Source organism: Ambystoma mexicanum, chromosome 4p (assembly GCF_040938575.1).
Source record: "Ambystoma mexicanum isolate Mex_15411 chromosome 4p, UKY_AmexF1_1, whole genome shotgun sequence".
Taxonomy (NCBI): Eukaryota; Metazoa; Chordata; class Amphibia; order Caudata; family Ambystomatidae; genus Ambystoma; species Ambystoma mexicanum.
This window is the reverse complement of record NC_090927.1, coordinates 905659639-905686280: the sequence shown is the minus strand read 5'-3', so window position 1 is coordinate 905686280 and position 26642 is coordinate 905659639. Positions and strand designations below refer to the sequence as shown.

Below are 26642 nucleotides of genomic sequence, written 5' to 3'. Positions count from 1 at the left end.
TTTCATTCTGCTGCCATGGTTTCTAAGGCCTATTTCCTTGTTCCGCCATCTAATGTACCTCAGTATTTTTATGCATGGTTGTAATGTTCTCTGTAATTCTTGCAGTGTTATTGGCGTTCTATCTCTACATCCATGTCACTTCGCTGCTGCCTACCTACTATGGCAATACACTTATTTCATGCAGTGATTGTTGGCTTTCTCCTCTGGAGCCCCATTACTTTTGCTGCTGCCTATTTTACTGTTGTATTGAGTCTATCTCCTTCCTTCCCTCATACACTTACCCTTCCTCCCCCGGCACTTTTTTTTCCTCCATGTTTAGCACTTGCATATTCTAAATCGTCTCATGGCCTAGTCAGAATGTTTGTTTTCTTCCCTATACCCCCTTCCTGCACTTCTCATCCTCCTCTTCGCCAGCCCTCATACTACAGCACTTGCACGTTCCGAATGTTTCAAGACCTTTTAAGAATGTTTTGGTTTTTATTTTGTACCTTCCTCATCCCCATCCCCACCCTTGTCTTGATGTTCCTTAGAACACAATTCTTGCTGTATAGTGCGCATTACTAATTAGGCAATATAACCAGGAGGGGATAGGGGGGGCATTACCAGTACAGTAATGCCCCCCAACTCCCAAGGGTTATATTGCCATTAGTACCCCGGCACGACATACCGGAGTAACAAGAGCAATTTTTCTCAAGTTGAGAAACGACGCTGCAACCGTTCATCGACATGAGGAAAAAATTAGGTGCCAGGGATCGGATTTTAATTTTTTTTGGCCATTTACATAATGATTTAGAGAACTTATTTAAGCAACTTAAGATATATTTCACATATTGTTCTCGATTTTCTAGTAAATCTGTGAGAAGTTTAATTATTTAAGTCATATTTCATTATTAAAAAGGGACTGCAACAGTTCGAAACACAAAATGTAAGGGTATAACTAGTGCACACTCAAATCTAAATATGAAAAAGAAAAGCAACATTCTCACAAAAACTTACTTGAGTTTAGCAGCTTGAGTAGGTTCCAGTATGAGTCGCAGCTGTTCACAAAGTTGCTGTGAAAGTGGAGCAGTCAGGAACAAATAGCGTTGCCACATTTCAGCCGAAGCTTTCTCCTGAAACAAAAACAAAAATGTAAAGCAAAATTATCCTTGACAAATGGCATTCACGACTAGTTCACTAGTGAACTTTGGGTCGAAGTAGAGATTGAAACAATTAAGAGACGATTGAAAAAAGTAGAGCTCAACCCTGTTCTAGATCACTTGCATGAAAATGGGTCCGGTCTTTAGCCAGATCAAGGCCAGTCCCTTACCAGTATGCAAAGGAATACACGAATTGTGCAACTGGTTGAGTTGCATTTAAATTCGTATTTTTCATGTATTTTATTTTCTAACGAGCGAACAGACAATACAAACCACTTGTAAAGCGAACTTTGGTCCAACCCAGTAGGTCATGGATTGAACAAGAATATTTATATATATTCACTATGCATTAGTGTAAAGACTGGAGGTGGGTTATCTGTATTTCTGCCATCTGTATGGTTGGGGCAGGAGCACAGAGCACCCCAGCCAAGGCTCTAAATGGGTAACCTTGAACAAGCAGCCAGGCTTAAGCTCTCAGGAGGTGATGCAGGCTGGTTAATTCCCAAGCCACACGAAGGAATGTCCCCACACTGTGTTAGATGATAAAAGTTTCTTTTGCTACTATCAATATTTTGATAAATAAGGTTCAGGTAAATATACACATCAATAAATTACACTTTGTACTTTGGCAATACTATTCTAATAATGGCAATGATATATGCTCTATGTGGCACCACAAAATATTTAGATTCATGAAAAATGCACCAACCGCTGACGGCCTTTAAAAAGCATGCGAATTGCTAAGCAAGGTGTACTTCAAAGATCAAGGAAGAAAGGCAGGTTGGTTTCAGAACATAGGCAGTATACTTTCTTTAGACTTAAATTGTGATACTGTGTGAGGATCCACCACCTGGGCAACATGTAAGGGAAATGTTAGGGCGCACCTTATCTTGTCTGTGTATTAAGAGGGCTACTATTGGGTCGCTCTAACTACCTAATATTTCTATGTATTTAGGTTAAATCAGATTAAAAATTATAACGTACTCACCGTAGTGACTAACGTACTCCTAGTCCATAGTCCCCTTTTCTCCATACTGTATAGGCGTACCTCGCTAGGGACGGGAGACAGAACCTTTTTCACCAGAAAAATCATCTTACCCTTTAAATTTAGATGCGCGCTGGGGCACGACCCAGGGTGCATGTGCTCCCCTGACTCCGCCCCCCCAGCGCCACTCCTCAGTCCGCTTTGATGCATCAACAATATTACCATTGATATGATATGGCATTTATAACGCGCCTATACACAAACGTTACATATTGCCTAATGACACCAGTTCTATTAGGGGGATTGCAGGGGGGAGGATGGGACGACGTATGGAGGAAAGGGGACTATAGAGTAGGAGTATGTTAGTCACTGCAGTCAGTAATTTATAATTACTCCTACGTCCAGTCCCCTTTCCTCCATACTGTATGGGCGATTACAACTGAATGCAGCCCCAGGGTGTAAAGTTGCCCCGCTTAAGAAAACAAGTTCCTTAACACTGCCTGACCAAATGCTGCATTTGACCTGGAGCTGGCATCCAAGCAGTAGTGCTTGCAGAAGGTGAGGCCGTATCCCATGTAGCCGCCTTGCTGATGACCTGCCATGGGACGTGACTCTGGAAAGCAATCACCGGGGCCTTAGTTCTGATGGCGTGGGCATGCATATTTGCTTGAAGAGGCTTGTGCTGCACCTCGTAAGCCTCCTTGATGGCCGTAATCATCCACCTTGCTATGTAAGCCTTGGAATCTTGATATCCGGGCCTTGACGCCCCAAAGGTGACAGAGAGCATCTGATTTGAGGAAGCGCTTGGTTTTGTCCAGGTAAAATTTAAGAGCCCGACTGACATCTAGACAGTGCTGCACCCTCTGAGCAACATCTTTAGGGTCCGCAAAGAACATAGGTAGCACTATCTCCTCATTCAGGTGAAAAGAGGAGACCACCTTAGGTAAGAATGTGGGGTGAGTTTTAAGCACCACCTTATGAAAAGTAGTATTGGGCTCTGAAGCCACCAGTGCCTGCATTTCACTGCCCCTGTCTACAGATGTAAGGCCCACCAGCAGGGCTGTTTTAATGGTGACTAGCCTGATGCCAGCAGAAGCCATAGGTTCGAATGGTTTATGCGCCAGGGTGCCAAAGACCACGTTGAGGTCCCACACCAGGTGTGGCTTCTTGATAGGCGGGTAAAGCCTGGTCAGGCCCACCAAGTATCTTAATCGCCAGATTAGAGGATGAAAATACCTCCTCCTCAGAGTTCCAGTAGGCTCTGATGGCCGCCACATAGGTACAGCATATATCTACCTGCACCCTCAAGTGTACAAGGTGTGCAGAGAAGGATAGCACGTTGTCCAACGTGCAGGTCAGTGTATCAACCTCCTTTGATTCCACCCAGTGACAAAACCTAGTCCATTTGCTTTTGTACTGGCTCCTGGTAACATCGCTCCTAGTGCCTTTTACAATGTCCAGGTTAGACTGTGACAGATGCAGATGCCTTAGTGTGACCTGTTCAGGAACCACGCTGTGAGGGCCAACTTCTGAGGGGCTGAGGTGGATGACCGTGCCTCCCTGCTGTGTGATTAGGCGAGCTGGGCCCAGTGGAAGGTGCACCGGGTCCTGATCCGACAGGCTGAGAAGTTCCGAGAACCATGGCCTTGCTGGCCACCATGGAGCTATCAGGATGATACGGAGGTGCCGGGCCTCACAGATCTTGCAGATTACCCTGTGGACCAGGATAGTGGGAGGGAAGGCATACACGTTCATGTTGTTCCACTGGATCAGCATTGTGTCGCCTAGAGAGCCCCAGCCCTGTCCCTGCCAGGACGCGAACTGGGGTCAACTTCTGTTGGACAGGTGGCAAAGAGACCCACCTGAGGATGACTCCATCTGTCGAAGATCCCCTTAAGGACATGTGCGCCCAACTGCCACTCTTAGTTGTCAGCACCTAGCCTGCTGAGCCTGTCCGCCTCCGGGTTGGACTCCCCCGGGAGGTGTAGTGATGCCAAGTGTATGTTTACCAGAGCCCACTTCCAAATGTTGACTGCTAGCGTGCAGTTGTGAGGAGACCTGGTGCCACCCTGCGTTTTGCTGTAATACATGCTGGTGGAGCTGTCCGCTTGAAGGAGGATCGACTTGCCACTGATCATCGGGAGGAAGGCTTTGAGAGTGAACCAGATGGCCATCAACTCGAACCAGTTGATGTGGGCCGCCTGCTCCTGACGGGACCATACCCCATGGACACTGTGGCTGTCCAAGGTAGCTCCCCCGCCCTCTAGGGATGAGTCATTACAAGTTACTCACTGTAGTGACTAATGTACTCTTAGTCCCCTTTTCCGCCATACTGCATGGGCGTCCCTTCCTAGGGGCGGCAGACCTTTTTCACCAGAAAAATCATCTTCCCCATTAAATTTAGAGGCGTGCAGGGGTGCGGCCCTGGGAGCATGCGCTATCCTGACTCCACCCACCAGCGCCACACCTGACGCGTCGACAATATTTAACATTGCCTAATGACATTAGCATTATTAGTAGGGTTAGGGTGGAGGATGGTGGGACGTATGGAGGAAAGCGGACTAACGTACTAGGACTAAGAGTACGTTAATCACTACAGTGAGAAACATGTAATTACTCTTACGTCCCCTTTCCTTCATACTGCATGGGGGGCGATTACAACTGAATGCAGCCCCAGGGTGGAGAGTGGACCCTCCTTAAGCAAACAGGTTCCTTAGAACCGCCTGTGCGAATGCCGCATCTTACCTAGAGCCGGCATCCAAACAGTAATGCTTGCAGAAAGCTGAACGGGAAGCCCAGGTGGCGGCCCTGCTCATGACCTGCCACGGCACCTGCCTCTGGAAGGGGATGGCCGTGACCTTGGCTCTGACAGCGTGAGCGTGATGGTTAGCTGGCAGCGGCTTGTGCTGCCCGTCGTAGGCCTCCTTGATGGTGGCAACCATCCACAGTGCAATAGAAGCCTTGGATGCCTGAAACCCGGGCCTGGAGCCCCCAAAGTGACAAAAAGTGCACCATGCTTGCAGAAGCCCTTGGTCCTGTCCAGATAACATTTCAGAGAGCGGCCAACGTCCAGACAGTGCAAGACTCTCTGAGCCTCGTCCTTGGGGTCAGCAAAAAACGTAGGCAAAACTATTTCCTTGTTAAGATGGAAAGCGGATGGTACCTTAGGTAGGAACGCCGGGTGAGTCCGCAGGACCACCTTATCCCTGTGGAAAGTGGTATAGGGCTCTGAAGCCATCAGAGCCTAGATCTCCCTGACTGTGCGAGCAGAGGTGAGGCCGACCAACAAGGCTGTCTTAATGGCGACCAGCCTGATGTCCGCCGACGACAATGGCTCAAAGGGCTTGTGCGCCAAGGCGCCCAACACTGCATTGAGGTCCCATACAGGGTGTGGCCTCTTAATGGGCGGGTAGAGCTTGGACAAGCCCTCCCGATGTTTCTTGACTATTGGGTTGGAAGAAGAGAAGACGTCCTCCTGAAAATTTCTGTATGCCCCTATGGCTGCCAGATAGGTGCGACAGGTGTCCACCTGTACACCTGAGTGTGCGAGGTGTGCTGAAAAAGAGAACGTCATCCAGTGAGCACATAAGGGGGTCAATCTCCTTGGAGTCTGCCCAATGACAGAACCTAGTCCATTAACTCTTGTATTGGCTCCTGGTAGCCTTGCTCCTGGCGCCCTGAATGATCTCTAAGTTAGCCTGGGAGAGGCTCAGGTGCCTGAGAGTGACCTGCTCAGGAGCCACGCTGCAAGGACCAACTTCTGCGGTGTGTGGTGGAGGACCCTGTCCCCCTGCTGGGACAAGAGAGGTGCTGGACCCAGCAGATGATGAATGGGTGGCCTGTCCATGAGGCTGAGCAGTTTGGAGAACCATGGTCTCGCCGTCCACCATGGAGCTATCAGAATGATGCTGAGGTGACAAGCTTCCTTTATTTTGCGGATTACCCTGTGGACCAGGGGTGTGGGAGGAAAGGCATAGGCTGTCATGCCTTCCTACCAAATCTGTAATGCATTGCTCAGGGAGCCGGGCCCTGCCCCTGCCAAGACACAAACTGATGGCACGTACTGTTCTTCCAGGAGGCAAATAGATCCACCTGAGGATGGCCCCATGTGTTGAAGACCACCTGCAGCATCTGGTCATTCACTTGCCATTCGTAATTGTCCGCTCGCAGTCTGCTGAGTCTGTTCACTTCCAATTTGGCCTCTCCCAGGAGGTGGATGGCCGCGAGGTAGAACTTCTCCAGAACCCATTCCCACATGCTGACCGCTAGGCTGCACAGCAGAGGGGATCTGGTACACCCCTGCTTGTTGACATAGTACAAACTGGTGGAGTTGCCGGTCTGGATAAGGACGGACTTGCCCCCAATGAGAGGAAGGAAAGCCCTGAGCGCTAACCAGATGGCCCTGAGCTCCAGCCAGTTTATATGCAAGTCCAACTCCTGTCGCGTCCACTCCGTGCAGGGTGTGGCTGTTCAGGGTGCCCCCCCGAGCCTTCCAGGGAGGAGTCCGTAGTGATAGTGATCTGCGGGGCCAGCTGCTGGAAGGGCCTGCCCGTGCGCAGGTTGCAGTCCCTGGACCACCATGAGAGGTCCGGGTGGAGAGAAGGAGGTATGCTGATAAGCTCCGCTTGGGAGCCCCTCTCCTGATTCCATGAGGCTGCGAAGTGCAGCTGTAATCTCCTCCTCTGGAGTCTCGTGTGCGGCACGGTCAGGTGGACCGCTGCCATGATACCCAGTAAGTGTTGGTACCACCAGGCCGAGGTCACGGCTCTGGTAAGGAAGTGCGTAGTGGCTCTCTTGAAAATTGTAATCTTGTCCTCCGAGGGAAAGACCCCCTCGGAGCTCGTATCCCAGATGAGGCCCAGGAGGGTGAGGCTCTGCGTGGGCTGCGACCTCTTGAGGTTGACCATAAACCCCAGTCAGTGGAGAGTGTTCATAAGTGTGGGTAACTGTTAGGCAGAATCCTGAGCAGTGCCCTTAGGGACCAACACACAAGATTAAGACTACAGGTGGTAGTAAAATTTCACCTTTGGTACAAGCCTGTACTACACAGTTAAGAGTGGTAGCAGTAGTGGAGCAGCCAGACTTATCTCAAGAGCAAATGAGCAGTAGTAGAGATTACACAAAGCACTTCAATTACTGTGACTCAAGCAAACACTGACTCACGGTTTCTGGTTAGAAAAGTACATTTATTTTTAAACCATCTGTTCATAAAACAATTCATTTCTATTAAATTAAAACCACACTTCAAATATATACTACACAAAACCAATTCCCCTTGTGCAGTTCAATTCAAGTTAAGTACATTGCATTTAACGGACCGGTGTTGTGAAAAAAAGACTTAATACGCGATCCCTTGTTGACAGTAATGACAGTTCGGTCTGACTAAAGAAAGGCGTACCCACGAGAAGAAATGTTACCGAAGTCAAACACACTTAGCACATGAATTAACACAAGAGAATAGGGGATAAAAATCATAGGCAATACATTTGTCAAGGCAGATGGAATCAGAGGATACTTTCTAAAACGTAGCTAAAAGTCAATAGGGCCTGTGCCAGTGTCAAATGGGACAGAGGTCCTGTTGTCGAGGATCACACGGTTAGAACAGTTAACGATTCAAGATTGCCAGGAGTACTTGGATATTGTCAAAAGGGAAGCAAAAGTTATAAGAGGGAAGGAAGATAAGGATAGGCCTTTGGTGAGGGAAAAAGGGTGCACCCCAATTCCTCGCAGTTGGACACAGTACCTTATTAGTTTGAAGAAAAGCTGGTGCTACGGCAGTTGTTCCTGGTAGTTCCTACAGACTCACGGTTCATGTGGCTTCAGTCGTGGGGACAAGGTGGACGACAAGGAGGACGACGTCTGGAGCGATCTGCTCTACCCAGGGATGAGACCAGCAGCAGCGAAGCAATGGTGAATAAAAAGGTACGCTCCTTCAAAACAGGAGAGGCTCTTCAGATGGCTATCTGGACCACTACAGCTGTGTGCAGCAATTTCGACCAAGAAGAGGATCCTCTGGCTGTGGAAGTGAAGACTCCGGACTGGATCTTCTCTTGTCGTTCAAGGGTAGATCGCTCAGGATTGCAGCAGGGCTTCACCGGGACTCGGGAGTTGCAGCAGCCGTCTTCTTCTCCGCCTCTCTTCGGTTCTTTGCAGTTCCAGTGGCGACTCCGATTTCCAGCCCAAGAGTACTGCCTTTTATGCCGAAATGCCCCATTCACACAGCCTGGCTGTCAATCACAGAGCAGGGGGGTTGTCTAGCCTGGACAAGCACCTCAGCCAATCGATACAAAGTGCGACTTGGGTCTCCAAAGAGACCCTGTGCAGGGGGTGACTAAACCCCTCCCTCACATTCAGCCCACCTAGAAACCCAGACGTCAAAGGAGGGCTTCTGGACAGAAGCCCGCCAAAGGTCGGCGAACAAAGAAGGCTGGTTTGCCACGCAAAGTAAAACACAAGAAGGATTTTAACAAAAAGAAATGGTGATAAAACCCGACCGGAGCCAAAATAAAAAGTATTTGGTCAAGTGGGTTTAAGTTCAAGGCTAATACAATAGCCTAAAACAGTAGCACGTTTTGTATACTATGATCGCGGTAGAAAAGATAGAGTAGGTACCACTGCCACCAGCCAAGTCTTAGTGTTAAGGGAGCGAAACAACGCTCCAAGAGGTGTGTTAGGGAGAATTCTCTTATTTCCTAACCTGGTGAGTCCCTCAGCAGCTTTGCTGGATTTCTGTAGTTTGTTTTTTTCTCCTGCCAAGAGTGAGACTCTTTTTCTCCCACTCTTGGACATGATTTGTGGTGTTCCTTTGACTGTTAATGTGTTTTATGGGCTATGGGGTCCTTTACTCCATAGGGTCTCATGTGTTTTTACTATGTGTGTTACACAGCACCCTCTGTGCAGTAACACAGGGGTATCATAGTGACACCCCACCATAGACTCCATACCCTGGGACTGACTACTGTCTCCCAGGGCATGTAAAGTCACCATTGGTTTTACTAGTCCCAAATTATGAACAGAAACCAGTACAAACCATCATATTGTGGACGTACTGGTCGGGGCAATTCGATTGCCCCGGGGTCTGTTGGTCGAGGGGGCATGTCTCCGTCCCCCCTGATCGAGTTTTGGCTGGTGGCAGTGGATACTACTTTTTATATTCGACCGCGAATATATCTCTATGGGATTTTCCCATTGTTCGAGGCTACCAACTTATTATTTAATTCTCATAGCCTCAAACATACCGCCGGTTTATTTATTTAATATTAATTCGCCAGTTGGTATTTTTTGCCAGAACTCGATTCTAAAATGGCGTTTGTGTTCTCTTCTGTGACTCCAACCCAAGTCGAGCCCTTTGTTCCACTTTTTTGCGGGCTTCTCCACAGAAGCCTCCAAAAGTGGTGCCACGCTGTCTGGGTACCACAGGGGGTGCGGGAGGGGGTTTAGGCACCCTGGACTGAGTTACCTTGGTAACTCAAGTCACACTCTTGTGTGATTGGCCCAAGTGGTGAGCCGGCCGGCTCACCACTTAGCATGTTTGATTGACAGCTAGGCTGAGTGAATGGGGGTGTGCTGAATAAAAGCAGGGCTTTTGGGACTGGAACTTCAGAAGTCGCCACAGGACCCGAGAACCCGACGAGGGAGAAGCTGAGCCGACCTGCTACGACGACACCACCGGTGGAGCCCTGCGGAACCGACTCGCCACTTCCCGACGACAGAGAAGATCTCCCTGCTGGAGAGTCTTCTTCCCCCGACTGATGGGCACAACCAGTTTACCTTCTTTTCCACACATCCCAGGACGTCTTGTGGTCGAATTGCCCGTGCCAAGCACCCCGGCAACCGGATAGCCACTTACCACTGGACCGCGAACAAAAGGACCGCTCCTTTTAACTGAGAACTCCGCGGCTGGTTTCTTCCCTGGCAGTGCAACGGACTCCTTTCTTGCTCCCCGACGAGATCCTCTCTTCCCCCGGACGAAGCACCGACTTGCATCTGCTGCCAGGAACAACTGCCCCCGCTGGAGTATTCTCACCACTTTAAGGTACCGTGTCCGCCAGGCCTCCTTTCTAAAGATTGCTACAAGGTAATAATAATCCCTTCACCTTCTGGACTGGGCTGGCCGCCTTGACCATCTAACTGGTCCCTTTCTTTTGGTCCAACTCTTTGTGAACCTTTGAGACTTTTGTGCACTTTTCAACCGTGTGACCTTGGACACATTTCGTTCTGATCCTCTTAAAGTGGATCCGGCTTTGTGAACTCTAACTTCACGGTTTGACTCTGCCTTCCTCTCTTGCTGTGTTCTTGTGAAACTGTTGGGATCTGTTTCAATTTACACTCTGCCTTTCTCTCCCGTTTAAACCAAATTATTAGAGTGCCATCTGCGTTAAGCGCTCACCGCTGTCTGAAAATAAGTGGGGCTTTACTTAAGACTTGTCTAATATTCTTTTAAAGGAGTGTATATCTTTTAGTGACCATGTTTTGAACTGCTTAATATTAGTGCCTGTGTGTTTTATTAGATGTGGTTTTAAATAAATAATGATATCTCTTTTACACCAAGCTCTGGTCAGTGTTTGCTTGTTCTACTGTGTTCCTTTTGACCTATTGTGAATACTCTGTATACTGCCTAACTCTTCTTGAGGGAAGTCTGACTGCTCAGCCACAGCTACCAAGTGAATCTGTGTGGTGCAGACTGCTACCAAGTGGGTTTACTGCCAAACACCTGTAGTCTTAAATCTTTTGCAGTGGTCCCAGAGGGAACTGCACAGGTTTCTGCCTAACAAGGTGCAGACAAAAAGGAGTAGGAATTAGCCCTTTCCAGTACTCCATGTAAGATGGGGTCTACTGGGTCTGCAGTTTAAATGACTACATAAAGTAAATGGCAACTTTACCTGTTTCTGGGGGGACAGTAGTCCCCTCCAGAAAAATTGAGTCAGTGGGAAGTCTTAAAGATAACCCTGTGTCACTGCATTGAAGGTGCTGTGTAACACACAAAAGTCGGGCTCATGGAGTGGTGTGGCTCCAGAGCCCAAGATCACACAAACAGTAGAAATACACATGGCAAAACACATGTAAGAGTGGGAAAAAGGTTCACACTCCTACCAGGTGGAAAAAAATAAACCCCAGAAATCCAGCAAAGCTGCTGAGGGACTCACTAGATAAGGGAAATTAGCCACAAATGAGAATTCTCCCCAACAGTAACCCACTCCTGAGATCTCGCCCTGAGGACCAAGTCGTCCAGGTACGGGTAGACATGGTGGCTCTGGGCCCTGAGGAGGGCTGCCACTGCATTCATGAGTCTGGTAAATACCCTGGGGACCGAGTTGAGGGCAAAGGGTAGCACCATGTACTGGAAATGGCAGCCCATGATCCTGATGTGCAGGAAGGAGTGATGTGGCTGCCAAATCGGGACGTGTAGATAGGCGTCCTTCAGATCCAGGGAGCACATCCAGTCTCCCCCGTCCAGTGTCACCGCAATGATGCTGGTCTTAGCATCTTAAAATTCTGAAGAGGGAGGGAGAGGTTGAGGGTGGATAGGTCCAACACAACTCTCAGGTCAGCCTGGTTCTTCTTTTGTATGGTGAAAATCCTGGAATAAAAGCTCAATCTTCTCTGGGAGGCTGGGACTTCTTCCACTGCTTGGCTCTCGACGAGTGACCGGATCTCCGCCAACACAGTGCTGTCCCAATCTGTGGGAGTGGAGGGGACGAAGGAGGAGAAGAGACCGGTAGGCAGAACCCCAAGGATACTACAGAGAGGATCCAGGGGTCCGCGAAGTTCTGGTGCCAAAATTGCATGTGAAAGGCAAGCCTGCCCCCCCACTGGGGACACGTGGACACGAAGGGACGCGTCATGCCTTCTTTCCTTCTGAGGCTGCTGCTGAGGAGGGGGACTGGAAGAAGCCCTTGCCCCCCCACTTTTTGTTGCTTGCGCCGGTGCTGACTGGGTGAAATGTCACGTTGACTCGACCTCCTCTCCTGGAAGCCCCGGAACACACCGAACCACCGCCCCCTGTTGGAGCGTTGATGCAACTGGGTGTATGCCTTGGGCATGGCCGCCTTTAGGATAAAGACTTTGTAAGCTGTTTTTCTTTTTATCCAATTCCTCGTCTCGGTAGTAGAGTGGAAGAGGTCACTACCCTTGAACGAAAGGTCCAATATGCGTTCCTGGACATCAGGGTTAAATTTAGTAGGGCCGTCCTTCTCATGTCCATGGCGATGCAGATGGCCAGGCCAAAGTTATCGATGTGGGCCACGGTTCACTCCATGATGTCTTGCGCAACCAGCTTGGCTTCTCCTAGACCGGTCTTGAAGTGTGCCCGACTCTGAACCAGAAGTTCTGGAAGAAGTCTGCTTTTTTTCCACCAGAGCCTCTGTATAGCAGGTGCCAGCATGGCATCCACGTTGGATTGATGCAGGAGCAAGGAGGCGTTGGAGTAGTTTCTTCCCGTACACCTCCAAGATCTTCCCCTTGCCTAGCAGCGCAGAGGACGAGGTTGCTGCGGACAACTGAGGCTTAGAGTAGAAGAATGTGGCTGAGGGTGCGCCGACAGCAAGAGTGGATCCCCTCCGTCTGTCTATACTTGACATTGAGGCGCTTATTGACAGGTTGGGGCGAGTGCGGCTTGAGCCAACCCTTTTTGGCCAAGGGCACAGCGTCTTTCTGCATCAGGATACCTGTTTTGGTCGGGGGGTTGTAGGGTGAGGACTTCTGCAAAGACCTCCTCCTCCGGCTGCTCTACCTCAGGCTGAGGAAGGCCAAAATATTCTGCCAAACCTGTAAGCCTGTCATGGAAGGCTTTCGCTGACGACAGTGTGTCAGGGTACTCCTCCTCGTCAGGGTCCACCAGAGTGTCTGGCTGGTCCGGAGCAGGTGGAGGAGTGCTGGGCGCCGTGGGCTGCAGTGTGGGGACCGGATCCTGAGGCTGCTGCTGAGGCTGTTGTGGAACTGCCTGAACTGTGGGAGACAGAGGAGCTGGAATCAAAGGGGCCGGCAGGGGCTGCGCTGGGAGGAATGACTATGGGCGCCGGTGGGGTGACTGGAGGGAGCAAGTCCCTGAGTGGCTGGGGGCTGCTGGGGCCGGGGCACACTCTGCCTAGGTTGCTGGGGAAATCAAAGGGCTAACAAAGAACAACCACGATAGACATGGCGAAAAAGAAAGATGCCACCATGTTAGAACTGTTACATGTGATTTTACCGAATCAAAAAAATAACAAAAAATGTTTACCGGAAAAAAAACATTTTTTTTACATTGGGGGGGCTGGGGAATTGGCCCCCAAAATCCCATTTCCCTTAGTTTATAATCCACCCCAACCCCCTCCCCACCCGTTTCAACCCCTTACCGCAACCCCATTTATATGTATTTAAATTAATTTGGTATGTTTTTCAGTAAAAATGTTTAGGTAAAAGTGTGCTATTTTAAATTCAGTAAAATCACTGCATACTTGTCAGAACATAGGTGACCCTATTGTGCTCAACCGAGACTGAATTGTCTGCGGTAAAAAATAGCACAAATGTTGCTAGAACACGTCCACTGCCACCCGCCATAACTATAGGATTGTCTATGTGACAAAAAGGTCACATGAGCAGAGAGAAGGGGGATACTAAGTATCTTCTTGGCACTCCTGATAAGGTGGTGTGTGCTAATCTCTCATAGTATAAAGTTTAAGGAAGGATACAAAGTGTCACGATGCCTGCCCCAGACATCAGAAGCAGATCCATCTGTCCAGGGTACAGGCACTCAAGAGAACTCTGGGAAGCTCAAAACCTGGCCTTGGGGCCTTGTGGACTCAGTCCTGGCGCCGTAGGCGCCAGGCTCATATTGCTGTCTTTAAACTGTGCAGGTCATCCTGCAAAGAACGCACGTATAGGCCACCGTGAGGCCTACAAGGGATTACTTTCTTCTAGGAACTATTTTTCTTGGGTGTGGTACTGGAACTCTTTTACATGGGAACTACTTTATGGATGCTATTTAAACCACGCCCGAAGAGCAGCACACGCTTCGCGTTATTCTGCATCTCTGCAGCGTAACGCTCACCGTGCCTGCAGCTCTGCATCCAGTCTACAGCCAAACCCGTCTCATGTCCGGAGCCGATCCTGGAGAAAAAGAAAGAAGAAGAGAAGATTAGAACTGGAAGATCCATTTGGTCGTCATCTTCTTCTGAATCACTGCACCTGTGAGAAAGGGAAAAAACATTTAATCCTGCATCGCATTGTCAACAGCCGCGTCATACTCACCCGCCTTGCGAGTTTCTTCACGAACCAGCGTGGCGTCTGTTGAATTGCCGCTCGGAAACATCAGCATCTGTAAAAGCAAGAATAAACGAAAGATGAGCAGGGCTCCACCAAAGACATTTAACTTTCTTACTGCAAGATACTTACTTGGAATAATACCGCTCAAAGCATCGTAGGTCATCATCCTACGCTCATCATTTTCAGAAAGGCGCCGCACCTGCAACGAAAATAGAGAACAATTGGTTAATCTCATATTGGACAATATTGCTTGCTAGATAGTGCTTGGTACAATACTGACTCTTACCTTGGCGCTACCTCCATCCGTCGGAGCCGAACACACTCCTTGGATCATGCTGCATGGGAGAAAGGTATGAGAGGAGCAAGAGTGAATTACCAGACATTTGAACTCTAAAGAACTATACATTTGGATTTGCATACAACTTACCTCGGAGTCATTGTTTGTCTGGAACTCTGCCAAATACCTTCGGATCAGTGAAGTTAACTGAATTCAACGCGCCACTTCACCCCATGGCAGGACGGAGAGCCCATCCTTCCTAATTATAAGGTGAGACTCACCGAAGGGGAATGCTAGGTTGTTTCGGGAAAGATTGTGTTAGTGTTAACCCCTTCTACCATGGGTGGCTAATTTCCCTTTTACTGCCTTTAGGAAAATCCTCTTACGAGCAATGCAGACGAAACTGAGTGGGCAAGTGCAGTCGATCATCACTTCCGAGTCACACTGGTGGAGACCGCAGGAGAGCAGCTTCGTTCGGCGCCCCTGTGGAATCCAGGTGAGCGTAACACAAAGTTCCCCTCTATCCTTAAGAACTGTAGTTAGTAAGGATAAGTAAAAAATCTCAAAAGGGAACCCAAAGTGTTCCCAGCAACACTGCCTAAAAGTTAAACACAGATGCCTTTAAAGAGATATGGAGGAAGGTAGACTCCAAAGTAAAGGTAAAACACAGAGAACCGAGTTCCAAAAGTCAGAACAACAGGATATAAAGAAAAAGGTCCCGAAGTACAGCCAAGAGGACTGGGGGTCTCACTAGGAGAGGGGATGAAGCATAACAATGATACATCTCCTTAACAACTCGTTGCAGTGTTGTGTCCAAGCTAGCCTAGGTTCTGTAGCTCCAGTTGGGCACTCTAAACACTTTGAATTAAAGAGAAGTAAGGTTGCAGGGAACGTAGAAGCATGTATGACACCATGTCCCCTTCTATTCCAGGTATGTTATTACAGTCCTTTTTTTCTTTCCTTTCAGGGACTCCGTCCTAGTTTCATAATGGGAAGTCTAGGATTAGAAGTCCAGCATGCAAAGTAAAATCCAGGGCTCGATTTAGCATTTAATGAATGGAATGGGTGAATGGATGGTCTCCTGCGTGTCACAGGAAACTTCCTGTGCTATAAATACTATAAAGGTCCGGTTCCAGAGGAATGGTTCACTGGGGTAATGTCACACATGTAAAATGGTTAAAGTAAGACATCAAAAACTAATCTGCTGTTATGTTTTTTGTTCCGAGACAGTAGGTCTCTTGAGTAAAATACACTTGTATTGAAATACTAGTTGTGATGCTGGAAATGCATTGGAGGGACACGGCCTCCGTGTCCTTGTCTTGTATCCCCTTAAACTGTGAGTTCTGCTTATTTTCTGCACAGGAGTCCAGCTCTTCATTTATTTCTATGTGAATGGTACCTATGGGATATCCTTGGGGCACAGGGTTGTTTTTGGGCACGTGTGTTGTTCATAGAGCAGGGTATGTGCTGTGGCAGCTACATGCTAATATGGCTGAGTGGCTCTAGGTATCTTCAATTTCTGGGATACCTAGGCCCTACCATATGAATCAATGTATTTCTTCACAAAGGCAAGATGGCCACTGGTGGCTTCTTGGTTTCCTTTGTCTTACCCCCTTGTTTCTCAAAGTCCTGAGGAGTTCTGGATCGATTCCCTTTACCTGAATGAATGTTTGGGTGGAAGGACTGTATACAGCTCTGGGGCTTCCTCCTGTCAGACTGATTGGAGCCTTCTATTCGGCTATGAGTTGTGGGTTCGCCACAAGGTCCCTAGGGGCCCTGCACTCTGAGGCGCTGGGCCTCCGCTCCTGGTCGAAGTGATGTGGTGCCTGGTGCACGTAGCTTTAGGGCTGAGGTGGGTAGATGTAACCCTGAGGAGACCAGAACCCTGCGCCATAGGACCCACTGTTGCTTCCCGAGGGAAGGGGGCTGGAACCATCCTGTAGATCCCAATAGATGGGTGAAAGGACTGTCGGGCCCTGAACCGGAGCCAAAATGGCTGAGTGCCTGATAAGCTCTGCCACATGCCGCTCCGCCATTTTGAGGCCTTGCCCCATACCCTGGGCCGGAGGGTGCAAAGCCCTGAGCTAGGAGAGGCCTCAGACATGGGAGGATATAGCTTGGTTCTTGAACCCGAAGCAGAGGCGTCGACCTCCGAGAGCCCGCTGGTAGGCAATGAGCCCCCAGCGGGATGGCCGGTAGTCAAAACGCTCTGGACGACGGCCTTGGAGTGAGCTCCAGTAGGCTGGGAGCCCTCTGCATCTGCGCCAGTAGCTGTGCTTTATCTAACTGAGGAACATCCCTTGGAGGTGGCACTCAACAATCCCTTACCCCCAGGGGTAGAAGAGGACAAGCCTGATCGTCGCTCCAGGGACTTGCGGGAAGTGTCCCTGGACCCCCTCAGCTTGGAATCTGGTAGCCTGGAAGGCCTCAGGTCTGCCCCCGGACCGCCCGGAAGAGCCCCCAGTCCCCTCAGCTTGAGAGCCGGTAGCCTTAGAGACCTTGGGCCTGCCGAAACCAGAATGTGAGAAACCCCAATCCGTGGGAACCCCCCGGGAGAAGGACTCCTGCGTTGTGGAGCTGTGCTGAACAGAGGTCCTACCTGGTCTTGTGGAGAGGTCCTGGAGACAAATTACTTAAGATGGGGAGGAGGAGAAGTGTTGAAGATCTTCCTCCACCGCGACAATCGATTCTTCAATGTCCTGTGACCGCGGTGGTTGGCACCCAAGCAATTAAGACAGAGTGCGTGGGGGTCCGAGGCCAGGAACGAGCGGTCGCACAAGGCACATCTCGTGAATCATCCTGCGGCAGAGGCGAGGCACCAAAGGGAAGTTGAAAGATTGAAAAAATAAATAAAACGGGGAGCAAGCGGAAAGCTAAAAAAGAAAGTCTCTGCGCTGGCTGCTGGGTCCGACATCGCCTGTGCAGAAAAATTTACTGAAATGAGTTCCCGGAGGGCAGGGCGTTGCCACGCCCCGCACCCTATACTGAAAAATACACCAAAAAATACACAAGTCTTCAATGCATGGGAAAAAAGAACTAAGTATAAGCCTGCCTGCACTGGATAAACCCCTAGTGTCATAACCTCTTTGGGACATTATGTGCTAAGCACCAGAATACCTCAGAAGTAGGCTGCCACCACAAAACATGCTTCCGGTCACAAATTGGCAGTTTGATTTAGTTCAGGGATGAAGAAATCTCAGTGGCACAGTATTAGATATTTTTATTTGTGATTAAGAGCAGCTTTAAGAACCTACCTCATCTGGGCTTCCAGGTCTTTGCGTCTGCCATTCCTCCAGTTGCTTCTCCAATGCAACCCTTAATTCAATAGAGTCTTGATGCATTTTCTGTAAGTATGTGGATACAATATTAACAAAAAGAAAGATTACATTAAAAAATAGTATTAAAGCAGTAATTGAAGACAAGTGGTATATGTATACAAAGACATTAGTCAAACACTGCACTGGGCAAACATGGGATATATTACTCCCCGTAATCGTATTTCTGATGTTTGTATCTGCTTAGATTCACATGCTTTGCAAGGCTGACATCTAGTCAAAGCTGCACATGAAGTTTTCGAAGTTCGAAAAGGGGCGTCGACAGGGCGTGACTGTAATACTATCCCCTAGTGTGACGTACCATGTAACCATGATCCCTCGCGCGCCAAGGTCCCTCAGATTATTTGTTTCTGACACGAGTGAGTGTAAATTGTAAGCGTGAAGCGTAAGTAGAGACCATTAGGTGTGAAAGATCTATGCTTTTTTCCCCCAGGCACCTTCTACTCCAAGAGTGGAGGAAGGGTAGGCGCATGTGAATCTAAGCAAATACAAGCATCAGCAATACGATAACAGTGAGTAATGTATCCTTCTGAGGATTGTGGATCTGCTTAGAATCACATGCTTTGCATATATTAGCAAGCAGTACTAGTAGAATGAGGGCGGTTATTAGAAAGTAGCGCTGCAAAGAGTTGTTTTAGAACCGCTTGTCCCACCTGTGTATCCCCCCTAGAATGTGTGTCCAGACAGTAATGTTGGGTGAAGGTGGGTACAGAACTCCAAGTGGCAGCCTTGCAAATGGCTTATAAAGGCACATAGGCAATGAAGGCTAAAGTTGTATAGAGTTGGATGCAGTCGACAAACAATTTATAAATTGCTGCTTTAGAGATAGGGCTCCCTTCTCTTCCAGCAGCTATAGATACAAAGAAACTATCTGCCCTTCTGATCGACTGTCTTTTGAAGGTAGAACACGACGGCTCTGCGTATATCCAGTGTATGGAACAAGTTACTTGCCTGTAACTATTGTTGTCTGGAATGGATTCACATGTCCATGAATATTCCCTGTCGTCAGGCCGGGAATCCTCAGTAAAAGAAGGGAATAGTTTCTTACCTGTAACTCCATTTCTCCAGCATTGGTATCTTTCATGGATTCACATGCTTAGAATATTCCCCGTCGTCAGACTGGGACCCCTCGGTACACATATATAGCCTTTTCCAAAGGAAAACTTTCGACACTTTTGTGTCCTATCTATGTCCTTCTAGGACCCGCCTACGCATGCTCCGCAAGCCGTGCTAGTGTAAGAGGCCCGCCCCCGCGGCTCCCCTTCAGATTTCGGCCCCTCCAAAGTAGGAAGGGTTACATTTATCACATACATTACATACGGGGAGGTTGGCGGGCGCATGTGAATCCATGAAAGATACCAATGCTGGAGAAATGGAGTTACAGGTAAGAAACTATTCCCTTCTCCAGCATTGGATCTTTCATGGATTCACATGCTTAGAATAGATTGTATAGCAGTAACACTTGAGACGGCGGTGAGAATGTAATGTAACAATATATATCCTCACCCTACTACACAATGCATATCTACCGTAGGGATAAGTTAAGTCATATAATGTTGCCCACATAAAGTATATCGCCCTTAAGAGGGTAGACAACAGAATCTCCACAGGTAGGAGCTTACCTTACTGAAATAGATGGCGCAGGACAGCTCTTCCCATCTGCACCTCGTCTGCATGTTGCCTGGCAAGGCAGTAGTGGCGGGTAAACGTGTGGGGCACGGACCATGCCGCAGCTTGGCATATGTCCGTCAGCGGAATTCCAGCCCATAACGCTGTTGAGGAGGACATCGACCTTGTAGAATGAGCTCTAGGATGTCCTTGCAGTGGCCTTCCGGCCTCAAGAGTGACAAAAAGCAATCGTCGACGAGACCCATCTAGCCAATCCCGGTTTAGAGATTGCTTTTCCTCTCGTCGACGGACCATATGCGACGAACAGTTGCCGAGTAGCCCTGATGTCTTGTGTACGATGTAGGTAGAATTTCAGAGCCCTCTTAACGTCCAGGGTATGAAGAGTTTTTTCTGCTGTCGATGATGGAGTGGCGAAGAAAGTAGGCAGAACCACGGATGAGTGTTTGTGATATACCGTCGGAACCTTCGGGACGAACATAGGGTTAGTTGCCAGGACTACCTTGTCCTTAAAGAATCTTAGGTAGGGCGGGTCCACGACCAGCACTTGTAGTTCCGAGATACGTCTGGCTGATGTGATAGCTATCAAGAATGCCAACTTCCACAAAATGAATTTTATGTCGGACGTGGCCATAGGCTCGAAAGGCGGTTTCATCAAGCCTGCCAACACTGTGTTGAGGCTCCACGTCGGGGGAAAAACGTTTCACCGGGGGAAAAGCTCGAAATAAACCCTGCATGAAGTGTTTTACCAGTCTGTCACTGAATAGAGGAGACGACTGCCTCTTCCTTGTGAACCTCGAGATGGCTGCCAGGTGTACCTTTATCGATGAGGGGGGACAATCCCTTTTCTGCCAAGAGGAGCAGGTACGGTAGAACTTGTTCCGGCGTCACCAACAATGGTTGTAAGCCCCGTTGTCCTCTACACCATTCACAGAATCTCCGCCACTTATAGGAGTAAGATTTGTTAGTAGAAGGGGCTCTAGCCGCCTGTAGAATTTTTTGGCAATCCTCTGAAATGTCTAAAGCCCCGAACTCCGAGAAGTCAGGAGCCAGGACGTAAGGTTGAGACTGTCCGGGTCGTGATGCCACACCGTGCCTCTGTCCCGGGATAGAAGGTACGGACTTTCGGAAACGCTATGGGATGTTCCAGCGATAGATGGAGGTCTGAGAACCACGGTTGCCTCGGCCAGTATGGTGTCACTAGGATCACCCGGCAATTGTATCTGCGTATCCACTGTATTGTTTTCCGAATGAGGGGAAACGGGGGAAATGCATAGAGGAACATGTCCGTCCATGGGAAGGAGAACGCCTCCCCCACCGAACCCTCTTGGGACCATCTGCTTGCAAATTGCTCGCATTTCTTGTTGTCTTTGGTCGCGAAGGCGTCCAGAGGGGGGTGACCCCATTTCTCGAAGACTTTCCTCAAGTGACCCGTGTCCATTTCCCACTCGTGTATCTGGGCCATGCTTCTGCTGAGGGAGTCGGCTTGGCAGTTCCTCACTCCTGGAAGGTGATGAGCCAAGAGGGAAATTTCGTGCTTCGATGCCCAATGCCATGTTTTCTGGGCTTCTATGGAAAGAGTCCTTGATCGTGTCCCTCCTTCTTTCCTCAGATAAAACATGGCTGTTGTATTGTCGGTCAGTATTCGCACTCACGAACTCTTGATGTGTGGTAGGAACGCCTTCAAAGCCCATCGTACCGCTCTGAGTTCCAGTACGTTTATGTGTAGGAGTGACTCCGTTGGAGACCAGCGACCTTGCGTTTGGAGAGCACCCATGTGCGCTCCCCATCCAGTTAGGGACACATCCGTAACTATGGTGCTCTGAAACTCCGGCTCCTGTAGGGGCACACCGTTGTTCAGATTGTGGGAACTCTGCCACCACTGAAGGGTCCGACGTAGCTTGTCGTCGTCGATGGTTATCCTGTCCGACCACGATCCCTGAGCCTGTGTCCATCGGTCCGGGAGGAATTCTTGGACTGGCCTCATGAATAGTCGACAGTTTCTCACCAGATGATGCAGGATGCCATGGCCCCTAGGACCGAAACATACTTTCTCAGTGAGATCCTGGTGTTTCGCCGTAGCCGGGCCGCTTGTTGAATGAGTCTTGAGGTCCTGTCGAGAGAGGGTTTCACCAGCCCTGACTGAGTCTCGAACTGTGCCCCCAAGAATACCAGCGTTCTCGATGGCCGCAGAGAGGATTTCTCGAAGTTTATGGCGAATCCTAGCCGTTGTAGAAGCTGCATGGTGGCTTGCAGACTTGTGTTCGTCGACGCTGGGGAGGATCCCCTTACCAGCCAGTCGTCGAGGTATGGGTATACATGGTGGCTTTGCTTCCTTAGCCAGGCAGCCACTGGGGCCAGCCATTTCGTGAACGTTCTGGGGGAGGTCTTGAGCCCGAAAGGAAGAACCGTGAATTGGTAGTGAGTTCGCCCTATTACAAAACGTAGGAATTTCCTGTGTTTCTGACACATTGGAATATGGAAATACGCGTCCTGTAAATCCAGGGACGCCAGGAAATCTCCCTTTTGAACTGCGCGGATCACTTCCTGCAGAGTGAGCATCTTGAATTTCAGGCTCTTTAAGGACTTGTTGAGCTCGCGTAAGTCTAGAATGGGACGCCATTTGCCGTTCGGCTTTTTTACGACGAAGTATCTTGAGTAGACTCCTTGACCTCTCTGTGATGTTGGAACTAATTCTATCACGCCCTTCGCTAACATGAGTGTAACCTCCTGTTGCAGTACCTTCATATGGGACTGAGCGGTGAACGCAGGTGGAATATGCGGAGGGTTGTGTTTGAATTGCAGAGAGTGTCCGTTTCTTATAGTGTCTAACACCCATTGGTCTGTCGTTATCCTTTCCCATTCGTCGACATATGCTGAAACTCTTCCCCCCCAGAACGGTTTGTGGTATGTCACTGCTGATCTTTATTTTGCTTGTCTCTCGACGACGATGGGTATGATGGTCGTTTTCTGGAAGACTGGAAGTTTCGTCGACGGTTAGCCGATTGTGAGGCACGTCGGTATCCCTGGGAGTGGTAAGCCGATCTGGCAAAGGATCTGTCTCCAGAAGAGAATCTTGAATTACCTGAAGCCCCTCTAAAGGGACGAAAAGACTTGTAACTTCTGCCACTCTGGAGGGCACCCAATGAACGTGCCGTGTCCGAATCTTCTTTCATTCCTTTTAGGGCCTCGTCCACCTTCTCACCGAAAAGAAGGTCTCCCTCAAAGGACATATCCAAGACCTTGTATTGCACTTCTGGCCTGAAGTAGGTACACTTAAGCCATGACTGTCGACGCAATACCACCCCATTGTTGACTTGCTTGAAGCCTGACTCAGCGAGATCCACCGCAATGTTTATTGCGTGATTTGAGGCTTCCTCACCCTCTCGGAACAGTAGCATCGCCGCCTTCCTCTGTTCTTCTGGAAGATGATCAAGCAGCGGAGCTAGTCTGTGCCACATCTCCCTATCGTATCTGGCCACAATCGCCAGAGAGTTTGCGGCCTTTACTGTGGTCGCTCCCACGGAGAGCACTTTCTTGCCAAAGGCATCTTGGCGTCTCGCTTCGTTCTCAGGAGGAGTCGTGCACTTGTGCTGTGCCTTTGCCTTCCTCGCTGCTGCCGCCGACACCACCGAGTCCGGTGTTGGTTGAGAGGATAGACACTTGGGGTAGACTCTGGAGCCTTAAACTTTTTTTCTAGGCGTCCTTTCACTGCTGGTTCTGAGTATGGGTGTCTCATTGTCTGCAACCCCTCTTTCCATACATGGTCTAGTATTGGTATCGAGAACACCGACCTCCTTCTCTTGCCCATGTGGTCGAACAAAAAACAGTCCTTTTTCTGTTCTTCCTGGGACAGACCAAATTCTTTGCATGCCTTCTCCATCATAGAATGGAATGACGCAATGTCGTCCGGAGGGGACGGGTGAGCTGGGCTTCTGGGGTTTTCCAACTCCGCCTCTGACTCCCAGGTAGGATCCCTGGAGGGGGATAATGAGATATCCGACATGGCTCCCCTGTCAGACTCCGAATCTGGCAGCTCACCTTCCTCCTGTGCCAGTGTTGAGATTGGCGTGCGTTGGTGCGTCGGTTGACGGAACGGGCCCGGCTCGTCGACGGGTGACTGTGGCAGGCTTGCCTGGGGTAGTCGCTGGTCCAACGACCATAACAAGGACTGAAGAGTGGACAGAATATCCAACGACAAAACCGATTGATTGAGGAGAGGGGCAGATACCGGTGTAACGGATGCCCTCGTAGACGACTTGTCAGCCGCTCGTAGCCCTAGGTCTGCTGGGCCAGCAACTCTCGTTCTCGTCCTCCGAGGACAGCAACATAGCTTGTTCTTGTAGCAAAGCCTCCGGGGGGGGGGGGGGGGGGGTCGGGTCAAAGACTTCAGGCCTCCTGTAGGATGACTGGACCGCCGTCGACGACGTAGACTTCGCAGGTGGTTTTGGCGGTCCCGCCTTCTCCACACTGTGCCCGCTTTTACTCGACTCTCGACTCGTGGTCGATCTGTGATGATCGCCAGAGGAGGATTTCCTTTCCTTCTCATGCTTTTTTGATGAGGATGATTTCTTTGCCGAGGAGTCTCTAGTGGAGTGACTTCCAGACGACTCTTTTTCCGACGGTCTAGATTTCTTCGCCGGTGGTTCCGACGAGGCCGCGCGGCGTGATGTTTTCGCCGACTGTGTGGAGCCCACCTCCGAGGGGGGGTATGCCCCCGCTCCATCATTCAGCCATGCCACCAGGCGTCGGTTCCGGTCTTTGAGGGTTTTTTGAGAAAAACCCTTGCATATGTCGCAGGTATCCGTCGAATGGTGAGGGTGGAGGCAATATATGCAGTCCATATGTCCATCCCCCTCGTAAACCTTTTTTAAGCCGCATGTCGCGCATGGACAGAACAGCGCTTTTCCTGACACCGAGGACATTATTGTACTCGAAATCCAATAACGCAACCTAGTACAAAACAGTAAGACAACACGAGGAGATCCCACTACTTTGGAGACGGTTGGAATCTGAAGGGGAGCCGCGGGGGCGGGCCTCTTATACTAGCACGGCCTGCGGAGCATGCGTAGGCGGGTCCTAGAAGGACGTAGATAGGACACAATAGTGTCGAAAGTTTTCCTTTGGAAAAGGCTATATATGTGTACCGAGGGGTCCCAGTCTGACAACGGGGAATATTCTAAGCATGTGAATCCATGAAAGATCCAATGCTGGAGAAATACAGTTTCACTTTAACTTATAAACTGTATTTCTCCACTAAACCAATCACTGTACTCTGGGTCATACTGTCCACAGCCAATGACTGCCCTCTCCCTAAGCCCCTCCTCTGGCAGCCATAATCATATTTGGTAAGCATGTAAAGTGGCAGTATGACCAATAGGAGCCGCAGAGGGGTAGGCGGCAGGGTTTGCATGTGAACCCATGCTGGAGTACAGGTAAGTAACTTGTTCCTTCTCCAGCATGGGGTCTGGCATGGATTCACATGCTCATGAATAAAGAATACATAGCAGTACAACATTACACAACTATGGGAGGTGGCAAGGTTCACCTCAAACGAACAGGTTGTGTAGCACTGCTTGGCCGACTCTGGACTCCTCTCTGTAATCCCTGTCAAGGCAGTAGAATTTCGTGAAGGTGTGCTTGGACCTCCACGTAGCAGCCCTGCCGATGTCCAGCAGGGGCACACCAGATAAGAATGCCGTCATCGCAGCGATCGCTCTGGTGGAATGGGCCGGCAGCGGTCCGTTCGCCAACCGATGACAGTGCGCATTGCAGCCAGAGAGAGCCACCTTCCGATGAAAGCCTTGGACAAGTCCTTCCCATAGTTAACAGGACCACAATTCATGAACAGTTGAGACATCTGAAAAGTCTTTGTGCGTGCCACGTAGAACTTCAGAGCACGAACAATGTCCGAGTGCAAGGTCCATTCAGTTGGTGACAAAGGTTTCGGAAAGAACACAGCCACCACCAAAGGCTTGTTGAGGTGGAATTCCGACGGAACCTTTGGCATGAAGGAGGGGTGCATCCACAGCACCGCCCTCGATTCGTGGAAAGTCAACTATGGCTGTTTGCAGGATAGAGCCTGTATTTCACCACCCTGCTGGCAGAGGTGATGGCCACGAGGAATACTGTTTTCCACAAGAGGAACGATAGGGGCTTGATGCATAGGCTCGAAGGGGGCTCCCATGAGCCTCATCAGCACCACGTCGAGTTCCCATGCCTGGACAGGAGCATTCACCCGTGGAAAAGATAGAAACAGTCCTTTGAGGAACTCTTTGACAAAACGGTGGCACCACAGAGAAGATCTTCCTGGAGACCTGGTGTAGCGGGAGATAGCCGCCAGACACACGATGATAGTCCCGCAATAAAAGCCCAAGCCTTGATGGAGGTTGGGACTTCTTCCAAAGCCTGGCTCTCACAGAGTGACCGGATCTCTGCCAGCAGAGTTGCTGTCCCAATATGTGGGAAAGGAGGGGAGGAGAGGAGAGGAAGGTACCAGTAGGCGGTACCCCGTGGAGACTACAGAGAGGATCCAGGGGTCCGAAAAATTATGACGCCAAAATTGCACGTGAAAGGTAAGCATGCCCCCCACCGGAGACACGTGGATCCGAAGGGAGACGTCATACCTTTTTTCCCTCTAAAGGGGATGCAGAGGAGGAGGAGTGGAAACCCCCCCTTGTTGTTTCCTCCGATGAGGCCTCGGAACCCGCCATCCGGGCGCCGTGGGCTGCGGAGTGGCGACCGGAGCCAGTGGCTGCTGCGGAGGCAGGTGTGGAACCGCCTGTACTTTGGGAGGCAGGGAAGGCGGAATCAGCCAGTGCGTTGGCCGCTTTGATGGTCGATGCCACAAGTAGATGACGTTTCTCCCCATGGCATCCAACTTCTTCCCCTCGCTGTGCGGAGGGACAGAGAACAAGGGGCTAGACTATCTCTTCCTCGCAGCCATTGACACCACAGATTCTGGTGACGGTTGCGACCATGGCCACTTGTTTACTTTTTCTCTAGCCTATCCCGCTTGGCCGGGGCAGGATTCTTCA

At 49.8% G+C, this 26642-nt stretch overlaps 1 protein-coding gene across 3 annotated transcripts in view; it reads right to left on the bottom strand.

Moving 5' to 3' along the window:
• The window catches only part of MDN1 (midasin AAA ATPase 1), a 2688524-nt gene that overhangs the window by 93958 nt on the left and 2567924 nt on the right, over window positions 1–26642 (bottom strand). For all 3 annotated transcript variants that reach the window (XM_069606482.1, XM_069606484.1, XM_069606483.1), the window contains exons 95-96: window positions 17899–17988; window positions 997–1112 (exon numbers count right to left, since the gene is read on the bottom strand). In XM_069606482.1, coding sequence (XP_069462583.1) covers window positions 997–1112; window positions 17899–17988 — 206 coding nt within the window. The remainder of the gene's footprint in view (window positions 1–996; window positions 1113–17898; window positions 17989–26642) is intronic.